The sequence below is a fragment of the Rhinichthys klamathensis genome, unplaced genomic scaffold, assembly GCF_029890125.1.
Source record: "Rhinichthys klamathensis goyatoka isolate OS25496 unplaced genomic scaffold, OSU_Roscu_1.1 h1tg000222l_1, whole genome shotgun sequence".
Classification (NCBI taxonomy): domain Eukaryota; kingdom Metazoa; phylum Chordata; class Actinopteri; order Cypriniformes; family Leuciscidae; genus Rhinichthys; species Rhinichthys klamathensis.
Genome location: NW_026606746.1, coordinates 766,636 through 779,361, shown reverse-complemented (window position 1 = coordinate 779,361; position 12,726 = coordinate 766,636). Strand labels below are relative to the sequence as shown.

Genomic DNA, 12,726 nt, shown 5'->3' with positions numbered 1-12,726 from the left:
CGTGGATGAATAATCATATGCAAATGACATGCAGATGAGGAAATGCATAGTAAAACTAGGCGTTATAATCTCCATATATGGTTATTTCGGGGAGGAGACGCATGTGCGCACATTCTTCCGCTGACTGGGATTTATAAAGGGACTTTTGCTCAGGTTCTGGTGTACGCACGGTTTTATAAGTCTGAATATTTTTTTGCGTACGCCATTTTTGGCTTTTGGGCGCACGTACACTTTTAGTAAGTATCCTACGCACAGTTTTATAAACGAGACCCCTGTTGAGTAATAAAAACACCATCTCTATGTCGTTTTTACAACATTTCAAATCTCTCAGTTCTCGCCATCTCCGAAAAGCCAAGCGAATGTTGATTCTTGTTTTATTACGAGCTCTGACATTTTCTCTTTTTGCTAGCAGACTCTCCTCTTTTCTGCTTTTTTTTTTTTAAATGGGTGATTCCCCAGAATCACCCATTTAAAAAATGGCATGTAAGCAACTTCCTGTGAAATCATCCTGACAGGTCTAAAATATAAACACTTATAACAGGCTTACCATAGTGAATCAGGGTAAGACAAAAGCACATTTTGGAAGAGGGATTGATAACGTATTGACTCGTTTAAATTTTGTTCATTTTGACCAAAAAAAAGTCACATAGTGTATCTTTAATAAAATTGATTATTTCAATATTAATTGTCAGCTAATGTACCCAAATACAAACACAAAATTAAACACACCTTGAATGTCACAAATGCCTGCTTTCTCTCCTTTTTGTTGCTCTTGAATCTGTTGGTCAATCTTTGCACGAAGTCGGTCAATTTCACTCCGCAGATCAGCAATAATACTGGTGTATTGGGCAAGGTGATATGAAACATTCATCAAATTACGCTTCACCTAGAAGAGTTTAAACAATTGGACAATCAGACACTGAACTTTAAGAGAAGATATCATTAAGATCCACAATATTTATGGAGGTGTAGGTGTTTGTGTGAACTGGCCAACACTTTTACTAATCCGAACACACTCAAAAGAAAAAACGTCAATCCATTAAAGGGGAAACACACACCGCAGGCAACTAACATTCTTAAAGGGGAAACCTAACAAGCACTGTATGTGAATTCTGCCACAACTTTAATTGATGTCGCCACAGAGTAAACATAATTATGAAAAATTATTTCAATATAATGCTGAATTAACCATGTTTAAACCATAACAGAAAATTATTTATCAGTGAAATATACACTACCGTTCAATAGCTAGTTTGTGGTCAATACGGTATTTTTTTTAAAGAAATTTATAATTCAGGGGGGAAAGATTAAATTAATTAAAAGTGACAGTAAAAGTTTTTACATTTTAAAATGTAATCACAGTTTACACAAAAATATCACAGGAATAAATTACATTTTCAATTGTAATAACATTTTACAATATATTAAATGCAGACACGGTGAGTGCACTGTAAGAGACTTTATTCAAAAACATTTTAAAAAAATCTCTGCGACCCACAAGATTTGAATGGGACTGTAAATATCCTAATCGTTAACCTTTACTTAACTCTTTCCCCGCCACTGGCGGAAATTTCCGTCATTTGTGAGACAACACTTCCCTGCCATTGACGGAAATGTATACAGTAAATACTGTTATACAGTAGGGGGGCGCTTTTACACATATTCTGAAAGGGTACTGAATCTCCTGAACAAAACATATTCTGGGGGCCATGAAACTTTAGTGAAGATGATAAAAAATGCTGGTGCTGGCTGCCAACTTCTTTTTTTTTTAAACGCTGGCGGGGAAAGAGTTAATACATTTTAACCCTCTGATGGTCTTCAAAAAAAAGTCACACTCGTGGTCTTCGGGGTCTTTTGGACCCCAGACAACAACATTTAATTTTGTAACCGAACAATATTTTTTTTTTTTTACAAATTTAATTTTACTTTTAATTTTAAGTTTATTAATGTTTTTACTCAACATTTGTGCAGTTTTTGGAGAATTTATGTTTTTTTTTAAATTTCTATAAATAAATAAATAGATATTTAATTAAATAGGATTTTTACAAAAAACAGCATTTTATGTTAAATAAACTTTATAAAAGACCCAGATTTCTAACTTTCATTCCTGGGGATACCATGGATAATTTTACAAGGTTTAATGTAAGATTTTTGCCCATTTTTTGGAAAATACAGGTTAAAATTTGTAATAAAACACTTTAACCACTAGATGGCTATAGAGCTCCATTATATGCTATTTGCTATTTGAATTACTGAAAGATATAGTTTCAAAAGTTGGATTCAGTTGGATTCATATCTAAATATTATAAAATCACAATTATAACAAAAATAATATAATTTTTGTCAAAATTTAGCATTTTTTTGTACTGAAAAAACACTATGCATGGTAAACTGCATGACTTCTGCAGACAGGGTTGGAGCAGGTTTGGCACTTCACTGTTGTTGTTGTTGTTTTGTGTGTGTGTGTGTGTGTGTACATTTTATTTTTATTTTTATGTGTACAGTGTCACCAATTTATTTTTGTGGTGGTTCTTCATTTTGTATGATTTTATTTGACAAATTATAAGACTTTTTATAGCCTTACAAATGTATTCCTGTGTGTGTGTGTTTGTGTGTCTGTGTGTGTGTGTGTGGTGAGCATGATCATTTTGAATTGTGGATGTTTTTTGCATTGTTGGAAGTGTGCCACTTTATTTCTGTCATTTCTGTCTATGTGTTCTACGTTGTTTCTGATTTTGATGATGTTATTTTGTCTATTTTGATTGCGGGGTCCAATAGACCCCGAAGACCACGAGTGTGACTATTTTTGTCACGCCAACATAAAAACAGATATCATTAATTTTTTTTTTTTTTTGTAGATCTAGAAAGTGTTGAGAGCCGTAGAAAGTTTCAAACCATTTGGACAAAGAGAACATTTTTTTTAATTTGAGCAAAAGTCATTTGGGGTCCAATAGACCCCGAAGACCATCAGAGGGTTAATACTTAATTCTGTTTGTGTAATACAGAAAAAAAATATTAACATCAACAGTTTTAAGTTGTGGTTGATGCAGACTTTCTAAACAAATACGATTAAGTGTGTTTACCTTGTTTCGTATATTTTTGGCTTTGTCGGCATAAACCAGTGTGTTTCTTGACTCCTCAAAGTTAGAGCTGGCAGGACTAATATGGGTAATCATGACTGTGCGACTGTTTCCTCCTAAAGCATCCTGAAATCCACATCAAAATTTGCAACTATGTGACAACTGTGCAAACCAAGACTTTCAATGATTAAGGCATGTGTGAACATTGTGGGATACAGTATTCCATGCAGTGTGCTCTGGATGTACACTTCACATTTTGGTAAATGTAGTAGTTCATCTGGATTTTCAATGCAGAAATAAAGAAATCGTATGATGTATTATTTATATTTATGTCTTGACAACTCTCTGAGTGTTTGTTGAGTTAGGACATATCAGTCTGCGCCATCTAGAGTTTCATGACAGAACTTTGTATATATAGATATAAATATATAATGCTATATAAAATATACTATAGCCTGTTTTTTACAGTAGGCATTTCAAAGTCTATTTGAATGAGGAGAATAATTAAACCTGTTGTAGCCTGGCTGGTTTTGCTCACCTTAAGAAGTCGAGTGAGTTTGCTGTCTCTGTAGTTGACAAACTGAGCACCTTTCCCACCCTTCTCACTCAAGGCATTGATGCAGTTGGCCAGTGCTAACAGGGATCGGTTTATATGTGCTCCTTCTTTCATTCTCTTTCCTCTGTTTTGAGTCTGAGAGAAAAGAATATGTGCTTCAGAACAGGACAAATGACTGTCTGTTGGTGTTCATAGACAAAGAAATTGTCTAAGAATGTTTGAATTTAACGAAGGATGTTTGTGATGTTTTGGCTGCCATGTGAAATGTGACATGCTCAAATTCTTTAATCAGTCTCACATTATTTGCATATGAATAATGAAGGATAGAAGGACTTAAATATTTATTTCGATGAAAGATGAGAGAGGGCACTGGACTATAAAATCTGGCATCCATGAGGAATTTAAAAGCTTTGCGTTTCCACTTCATCACATCTACACACACAGCATGTACCTGTGATGCTCGCTCAGTTCCTGCCAAGTCTACCATGAATAGCTTTCCCACCCTGACCTCCTCGTTGATATCCTTTACGCGACTCTTTTGCTTGACTGCCACCTGTGGAGTAGACAAAGCAGGAGGCGCACACACAAACAGTGCCAATTTGAGGTCATGCACATGATTATTGTGTGTGTGTGTGTGTGTCTCTGTTTTAGGCTTGCCTGAAGTATAGCATGAGAGCGAGATGACGTCTTGTTAGCAGCTGTCGACTCCTGGGTCCTCAGTTTATTCCCTTTGGTCAAAAGAGCCATTATCTAAAATCACAAGCAAACACCAGGTTCAGAAGGACATCATCCTTTACTGGAGACACTATAAGGAGTAGACAGGCCAATCATGGGAAATTAATAATAATAATAACAATTCATTGCATTTATATAGCACTTTTCTCGGCACTCAAAGCGCTTTACATGGAAGGGGGGAATCTCCTCAACCACCACCAATGTGCAGCATCCACCTGGATGATGCAACGGCAGCCATAGTGTGCCAGAACACCCACCACACACCAGCTTATTGGTGGAGAGAAGACAGAGTGATGAAGCCAAAATCAGTATATATGGGGATGATTAGGAGGCCATGATGATGGATAGAGGCCAATGGGCAAATTTGGCCAGGGTGCCAGGGTTAAACCCCTACTCTTTTTTCTAAGGACATCCTGGGATTTTTAATGACTACAGAGAGTCAGGACCTCGGTTTAACGTCTCATTGGGACGTTAGGACCCACACAGACCACCGCTTCACTAACACCTCTTCCAGCAGCAACCTATAGTTTTCCCAGGAGGTCTACCATCCAGGTACTGACCAGGCTCAACCCTGCTTAGCTTCAGTGGGAAACCAGTCTTTGGCTACAGGGGGATATGGCTGCTGGCACTTTCAGGATGACACTTACAATGACATGCTCATTTTATCAAAACAAACGTAACTTCTAATAACTAGACTTACACTGATTTACAGATTTTTTTAATATTTGTGAAAAGTCTCTTATCAAAGCTGCAAAAATTGTCTTATTGTCTCTTATCAAAGCTGCAAAAATTGTCTTATTGTGAACTATTATAACAATTTAAAATAAAATCCTGTGATTGTAAAGCTGAATTTTCAGCATCATTACTTCTTCAGTGTCAAATGATCCTTCAGAAATCATTCTAATAGGCTGATTTGGTTCTCAGGAAACATTTCTTCTTAGTATTATTATTATCATGCTTAATATTTTTTTGTGTGGAAACTGTGGAAACTTTCCCCCCAGAATTCTGTCATGAATAAAAGGTTAAAAGAATTGCTTTTGTTTGAAATAGAAATCTTTTCATAAGATTTTGAATTTTTCATAACATTATAAATGCCTCTACTGTCACTTTGGAACAATTTAATGCAGACTTGCTGAATAAAAGTATTCATTTATTAAAGAAAATTATAATAAAATCTTACAGACTTCAAACTTTTGAATGGTAGTGTATTTTAAGCTATTAAAAAGTACCTCTTTAGCATTACATGTAGAAAATTCAGTGATGCCTGCAATTCGTATTTCCCCTTTAGCGTCCTCACGCAGCTCAAGGTATCCAGAAGATGGATTCAACAGATCTCTGATCATCTCATTATAAATCTGCAAAGAAGTTCATTAATGTTTAGTGCATTCAGGACACTCTGCATTTGTATAAAGTCCTAAAGGGACAGTACCAAAATTGATGTAATATCATCAAATCAATAAGACTGACCTCTATATATGACATATAAACACTGCAATTCAAGTCCTCGGTGCTGTCTTCAATGGCCGTAAAGAGATCATTGAGTGTTCGGATGTAAATGCCAGGCTCAGAATCTAAGCCTAACATAGTGTATGTCTTTCCAGCTCCTAAAAAATCAATAGATTGTTACAAGAAGTTTGCAGGAAACGTGAATGCAGTTTTGTAAGGTATTAGAATTTAAAGTATGTGTTTTTTTTTTAATCCAAACACTAAAAAGAAAAATTCACATCTGCATTACCTGTGGGTCCATATGCAAAGACGGTGGCATTATAACCAGCAATCACACCATCAATAAGATTTTTTGTTGTTGCCACATAAACATCCTCCTGAAGTAAAGAAAAAAGTAAGTAACATTGAGGTCTGGAACTGTGATCATGCTGTATCTTTCAAAACCTTAAAACGGCACCTTCAAATCTTAATGAACAAGTAGGACGAGGATCAAGTATCCCATGACCAACAAAAACAAATATTTTGTGTGGAAGAGCATCACTACTATACACCTGGGTTGCAGTATAATCAAATGCCACATCAAACATGTATGTTTTTTCACGTGAACGGTTGGCCCTCAGGACATTGTCAGCATCCTCACAGGGGTCCATCAACACCACCATCTAAAAGAAAGTAATTAGATATTAGAATGAACTCTTAGATCAATTCGGCAATGTTTAAACATTAACTCACTGCAAAATAAATGACCTGAAATATGTTGAGACTGATGTCCACACTCTCTGTGACATACTGTACACTACCGTTCAAAAGTTTGGGCTCAGTATGATTTTTTTTAAATGTTTTTGAAAGAAGACTTCATGCTCACCAAATCTGCATAAAGTAATATTGTGAAATCATATTACAAATTAAAATAACTGTTTTGCAACAATTGTTCATGGAAAAGCTGAATTTTCAGCAGTAACATTTATTATCAATGCTAAACAGTTGTGCTGCTTAATATTTTTGTGGAAAGAGGATGCTTTGATTAATTGACAGTTCAAAAGAACAGCATTTAATTAAGTAATGTAAAAGTTTTTACTGTCACTGTTGATCAATTTAATGCTTCCTTGCAGTATAAAAGTGTTATTATTCTTCTAAAAAATTACTGACCCCAAACTTTTGCATGGTAGTGTACATGGCAAGAAAAATCTTTCATGTTGTGCTATTGGAACTGGGTTCTAATTAAATGGATGCCGTGTTTCAGTCTTCCTTCCCGTAACAAAGCCTTTTTTTCCACCGTCAGGCAAACCGTTCTCATTGCTTAACCGTTCCAGTCCGTGCAAATCCAGCTCAGCTGGTATGGATATGGTTTCTATCTCCACTTCTGGGCTGATAACAGAGCTCTTTGGAATGTAATACAAATGCGCAGTGGTTGCCAACCGTGCGGAGAATTCCAGGCCGAGAACGGTTTGTGATCGCGCTTTGCCAAACCAATCTCAAGTGGAAAATAACTAGAACCATTCCTTGCAATTCTTAAAACCGTTCTTCCTAACGGTGGAAAAGCGACTGAAGTCTCTAAGAACCTGACTACTTCAGGTGGACAGTTATGGAAAACGGTGGCATGCATTGATTGCATTCTACAAAGTTCCTGGTGCCTGCAAGCTGACTGTAATTCTTTGCAAGTCTTTTGCACTTAATTTGCAGCTTTGCTTCTCAGCATGTTTTTTCGCAAACTTCTAGAATGTTGCATTCTTTCATAACCTGTAGTAAAAATTAACTAATAATTAAATACATCTAAACATAAGGTGCACTGCTAACATAATATAATACATAATTAAGATTGATGTGGTTTGAAATTGGAAAAATGTGCTTGAAAAATTATATAAAATGAGATTGAGAATATTGACTTGCCTAATAATCATGCACACAAAGACATGTCTGTTGCATGTTTCTTTGCCTTTAAGAATCCTAAGACATCAAGCATAAGCAAAGAAGACAGTAAACCTTATTTACTGACTGTAAACAGGATTTACTGCAGATGAAAGGGGGGATTAGGTGTTTAGACCATCATTCATCATGACAGATTCAGCAACAGACTCGTCACAAACTAGCCTGACTTCGTCATACTGATTATTCTAGTCAGAATGTGAGTCTGATACTGCTCTGAGGCCTGTCTTAATCAAACTAGGAAAAAAAAAACTCTGCACTCAATTGGATAGACCTACAACCAATCAGAGCAACGCAGTAAGTGACATATGTTGAGCTACTCATATCAACAGAACTGAACTGCACTGCACGCACTCTGGAAAAAGTATTTAAAAGAAAAATGAGTGTTAACCACCTTTGCCGGTGTTGCAAAAAGAATTTGCAGAGTACTTGCAAACTCGAAAAACATTTTTGAACGAAATAGAAAATGTGAATGTATATACGAACAAGTTCTCCGTTTAGGATTAGATCTCGACAGTAAAGCCAACAAATCCACTCGCATTTGTCTGACCTGTCTCAATTTTATAACAGGGTTGGAGCGCGACTTGACTGATTTTAATAAATGTAGAGACGACGAAAGACACCAGGCTGAATAAGCGTGTTCATTTGAGTCTTCAGAGAAAAGAGACCGGGAGCAAAAATTATGTTTTAATGATGATTTAAATACAAAATTATGAGTAATTCTTGTACTTGTACTTTGTCTTGTTTATTTGTTCTGTCTTGCGTGGTGTTTTGGACATGAGTCTGGCAAATAAACTGAATTGAGTAACATCATCTAATGATTTATTTAAAAAAAATAAACCGCTCATAAGGGGTACAGTGATTACCAGTATGGGTATGGTGTGCGAGTACAGTATAACAAAGCGTCACCATTGTTTGATGTAGCGATGGCTTTGACATGAGTTGCATCGCCCTGATGCCCATTTCGGTTGCTTCTTTTACTTGGTCCTCCATGAGTGCGACCAAAGGAGAAACCACAATTTCATTGCGTCCCATATTCTTAGCGACCATCGGAGCCAGCTGACAAATTAAACTTTTGCCGAATCCTGTAGGAAGGACGGCAAACACATCTTGACGATCGACAAATGCCTTTATTGCAGTTCTCTGTTAGTCTTTTAAAATTAATGCCCTGACGATTTCTTTTACGACAGACGCAATAGCGGAATACATCTCAGTTCTCCAGCTGCAGTCATCTTTGAGGTAAACCAGTTCAACCCAAGCGCTCTTTGATGAAGTGAGGATTACGTAACTGCAGATCATCTGTCCATCATCGTATAAAGCCCGCCCTGGCAATTTGATTGGCCCGACAATTTCTGAACCGATCATAATTACTCCTCAATGGATCGAGTCCAGACCGAACTTCCCGACCAAAAAATGTTGTGGGCGGGGTTCGGGCTGGCATCCAGGCTAGTCACAAACTGCTCCGAGACAAGAAGGTTGAGGATTCAAATGCAGTATTTATTGAACAGGGTAATCCAAAGATGTAATCTAAAGTACAGGCAAGGTCAAACACAGGAAGGCAGTCCATACAAACAAACTAGTGATGTGTCGTTCGCGAACGAGCCGGCACTAAGAGCCGATTCTTTGTAGCGAACGAGAAGAGCCGACTCCCGTCGGGGGAGACGAATCTTTATTTGGGGCGGGACTTTATTTGGATGGGCACACCATGCGGCCAATCACATGGGAGGACAGACTAGGATCATACCATTATGTGAAAGGAAGGGGGACACACGCTCCGAAGATTGCGAGTGTAGTGGTACAGGCCAGGTACAGAGCGACAGAGAGAGGCGGGGGAGCCGGATTTAAATGCGTTTTATAGAAACACTGAATAAAAAATGGTTTACCAACACACAAATCATTCACAATTGCGAAATTGGGCTAAAAGAGATAGCTCCGAGTGATACTAAATGAAGATCCGTTTGGGAGCCATATAAGAGCCAGCTTTTCTAAGGGAGCCGAGCCAAAAGAACCGAATCTTTGAAAAGAGACGGACTTCCCATCACTAAAACAAACTAGAGATGTGTCAGTCACGAACGAGCAGGCTGTAAGAGCCGATTCTTTGTAGCAAACGAGAAGAGCCAACTCCCGTAATCCACAGAACAGGCAGGAAATCCAAAACCAAGAGACATGACCCCAGGGAGAATGCTCAGATTGGCAGTGTAACACTAAACAAGACTTCGCAGATAATGAATGAGAAAACCAGGCTTATATGGGGTGAGCTAAACAAGATAATGAGACACAGGTGAATGTGATAATGGATGAAGAGTCCAGGCAGTGAGTTATGGGAAATGTAGTTTGTGAGGGAATGACAATATAGTCTGATGTGGAGTGCCCTCTGGTGGCTCTCAAGGGCACTCCAGCTGGTGACCGTTACACTCCTAATCAAGAGTTGTGAATATTATGCATATGTTTTCAAAATTTATACAAAACATATATAGGGGAGACACTGGCTAGTTGTAACAAGGCTATTTAGGTTTAAAGTCAAAAGTCACTTGATTAAACAATTTCAGACAGGAATTATAGGTAATACTGCACATGTGTCTCAGGTGGTCCTTTGTGTTGTTTTTTGCCTACCTGGTTGTCAATCTTGTGCGCCACTGTGGTTGCACCCTCCTCAATCTCTGCATCGTTCAGAGGCCGGATGCGCAGAGCAACCTTGAATCAGTGCACATCATTTATTTAAAAACGTATCTTTAAATAAATCTGCCTTAGCTGCAAAAGACGTTAACAATGTATGTTCATATCATTAAAAAAACTTGCATTCATTTTATATTCATATTTGAATCTACATGAACTGTTCCGATCTGTTAAGAACTATAGGAGAATAGGGCTAGTTGTCACATAGGGAAGTGTTCACTGTAGTGTTATATCTAGTGTTACTGTATGGTTTTGACACTACACTATAAATTGTGACAAGGATCAACTGTAGGCTATAATAAACATAATTTTTTAACAAAAGGTGGAAATTTGTTATCAGGGTATGTCAGGTCAGTGCAAGTTGTCACATGTGGTTTAAATAGCTATTCTTAAATATTATAACTCATCACAACCTCTGATAGCCCCGACCCAAAAAAAAATTAATAATAATAATTTAACAGAAGTCTCTAATGCTCACAAAGGCTGCCTTTATTTGATAAAAAGGTCAAATCAGTAATATTTTGAAAATATTATTACAATTTAAAATAAAATAATGTATTAAAATATTACATTATTTTATGTAATTGGTATCAGTGTTGTGCGATACCAGTCACCTCTGTGGAACCACTGGTATAATTGTCTTTTATAATTTTTTTGTTTTTATGTTTTCAGGTGTTGGGTGTCTGTAATGTTGTGTGGTTTTCTAATGGACCCTGAGTCTGACAATAAAAGTTGAATTGAAATTGAATTGAATTAATTTAAAATGGAATTTATTCCTGTGATGGCCAAGCTGAATTTTCAGCATCATTACTCCAGTCTTCAATGATCCTTCAGAAATTAATCTAATATGCTGATTTGCAGCTCAAGAAACATATATATTTTTTTTATTATCAATGTTGAAAACAGTTGCGCAGCATAATATTTCTGTAGAAAACGTGATAGATTTTTTTAAGGATTGTCTGAATGGAAAGTTCAAAAGAACATTTATCTGAAACAGAAATCTTTTGCAACATTATAAATGTATTTACTGTCACATTTGATCAATTGAATGTGTCATTGTTGAACAAAACAAGTATTCATTTATTTCAAAAAAGAAAAAGAAAATCTTCCTGACCACACTTTTGAATGGTAGGATGGCTAATGCATGTTGCGTCTTACTTGTGGTTTTCATTAATTATTTTGCATTTCATAATTGTTTATAACCAAATATAATACAACAAGATGGCCATTTCTGTTTTCCTAAATCTGCCAATAACAACTAGCCTCCCTTTGACAACTTACTCTTACCTTTATGATCTTTTTATAACATCAGGCCTACTTTATTTGTAGCAACTTTAATATTCACTAAAAGGTGATAGCTGTAGCCCTAGTCTCCACATGTAGTGACATACTAACGAATGTTATTATAAGTGTTATCATTTGTTATCACAACAAGAGAAACGTTCTGTTCACTTGATGACTCTCTCCTGTCCCGCAGGAGACACATTAAAGGTGATGATACAGAGCAACTTTTTGAGCAATGTTGCTGGGGAATCATGCCGAGCAATTGTTGCTTGGGCACTTTCCCATTGAAAATGGGCAATACATTTCTGTCTAGATAATTAAGATCGGTCGTGGGCCCTGTGTCTCATCTGGTTGCCCGTTGACGGCAACATTGCCCAGCAGCATTCCTCAAAAAGTTGCCCTGTGTATCATCATCACCTTAACTTAACATGCATCTCTATGAGTAAGTTAGCCTGAAACGTGGTGTAAGTGACAGGTGTTCAACCTTTTTGTTGAATGAACTGTGGTGCTTTAATAAAAGATCGACAGCCTACCGTGAGCTGATGGTCCTTCCACTCTCCTGGCAAATCCTTCATCTTTTTATTCCCAACTTACTCCAGTCTTGTGCTGTATCAAAGCCTGTTTTTTTCTTAGCAGACAATATCAAAATACGCCTCAGCTAGTGCTACGCTAGAATATATACTGGTGATTTACTGCGGGTTGGTTAATCTTCTAATCTCATTCTGAGACAGGACTTGTGCTGCTGGCCCCTGCGGAGGTCCTGGATTCACCAGCGGACGGTTGTTAACGGTGATGAAACCCCTAGAGGTGTGAAACAACCCAACGCACTCCTACCATGCTGGGACTATGTCAACCCCATCCTCTCCAGTGCAGCTAAAAGAACATTTTCATCAGTCCAAACCACAGTTATACTCATATTTATGCTGATATTTGAGAGAAAACGTGTGTGAAGGATTTAACAAGAAGGATAAAGGTATTTGCGCGCCTCTTTAAACCAGTCAAGAGTCTCAAGACACTCGCAGC

General features: G+C 37.2%; 1 protein-coding gene across 1 annotated transcript in view; it reads right to left on the bottom strand.

Annotated features, from left to right (window-relative positions):
- Positions 1-12,314, bottom strand: part of si:dkey-26i13.8 (kinesin-like protein KIF19) — a 36,172-nt gene extending 23,858 nt beyond the window's left edge. Inside the window, exons 1-11 of the mRNA XM_056264563.1 lie at positions 12,237-12,314; positions 10,357-10,437; positions 6,369-6,479; positions 6,107-6,194; positions 5,839-5,975; positions 5,601-5,726; positions 4,294-4,386; positions 4,088-4,189; positions 3,619-3,771; positions 3,084-3,206; positions 730-886 (exon numbers count right to left, since the gene is read on the bottom strand). Of these exons, the coding sequence (XP_056120538.1) occupies positions 730-886; positions 3,084-3,206; positions 3,619-3,771; positions 4,088-4,189; positions 4,294-4,386; positions 5,601-5,726; positions 5,839-5,975; positions 6,107-6,194; positions 6,369-6,479; positions 10,357-10,437; positions 12,237-12,278 (1,213 nt within the window). The 5' untranslated portion in view covers positions 12,279-12,314. The remainder of the gene's footprint in view (positions 1-729; positions 887-3,083; positions 3,207-3,618; positions 3,772-4,087; positions 4,190-4,293; positions 4,387-5,600; positions 5,727-5,838; positions 5,976-6,106; positions 6,195-6,368; positions 6,480-10,356; positions 10,438-12,236) is intronic.
- Positions 12,315-12,726: the final 412 nt, after the last annotated feature.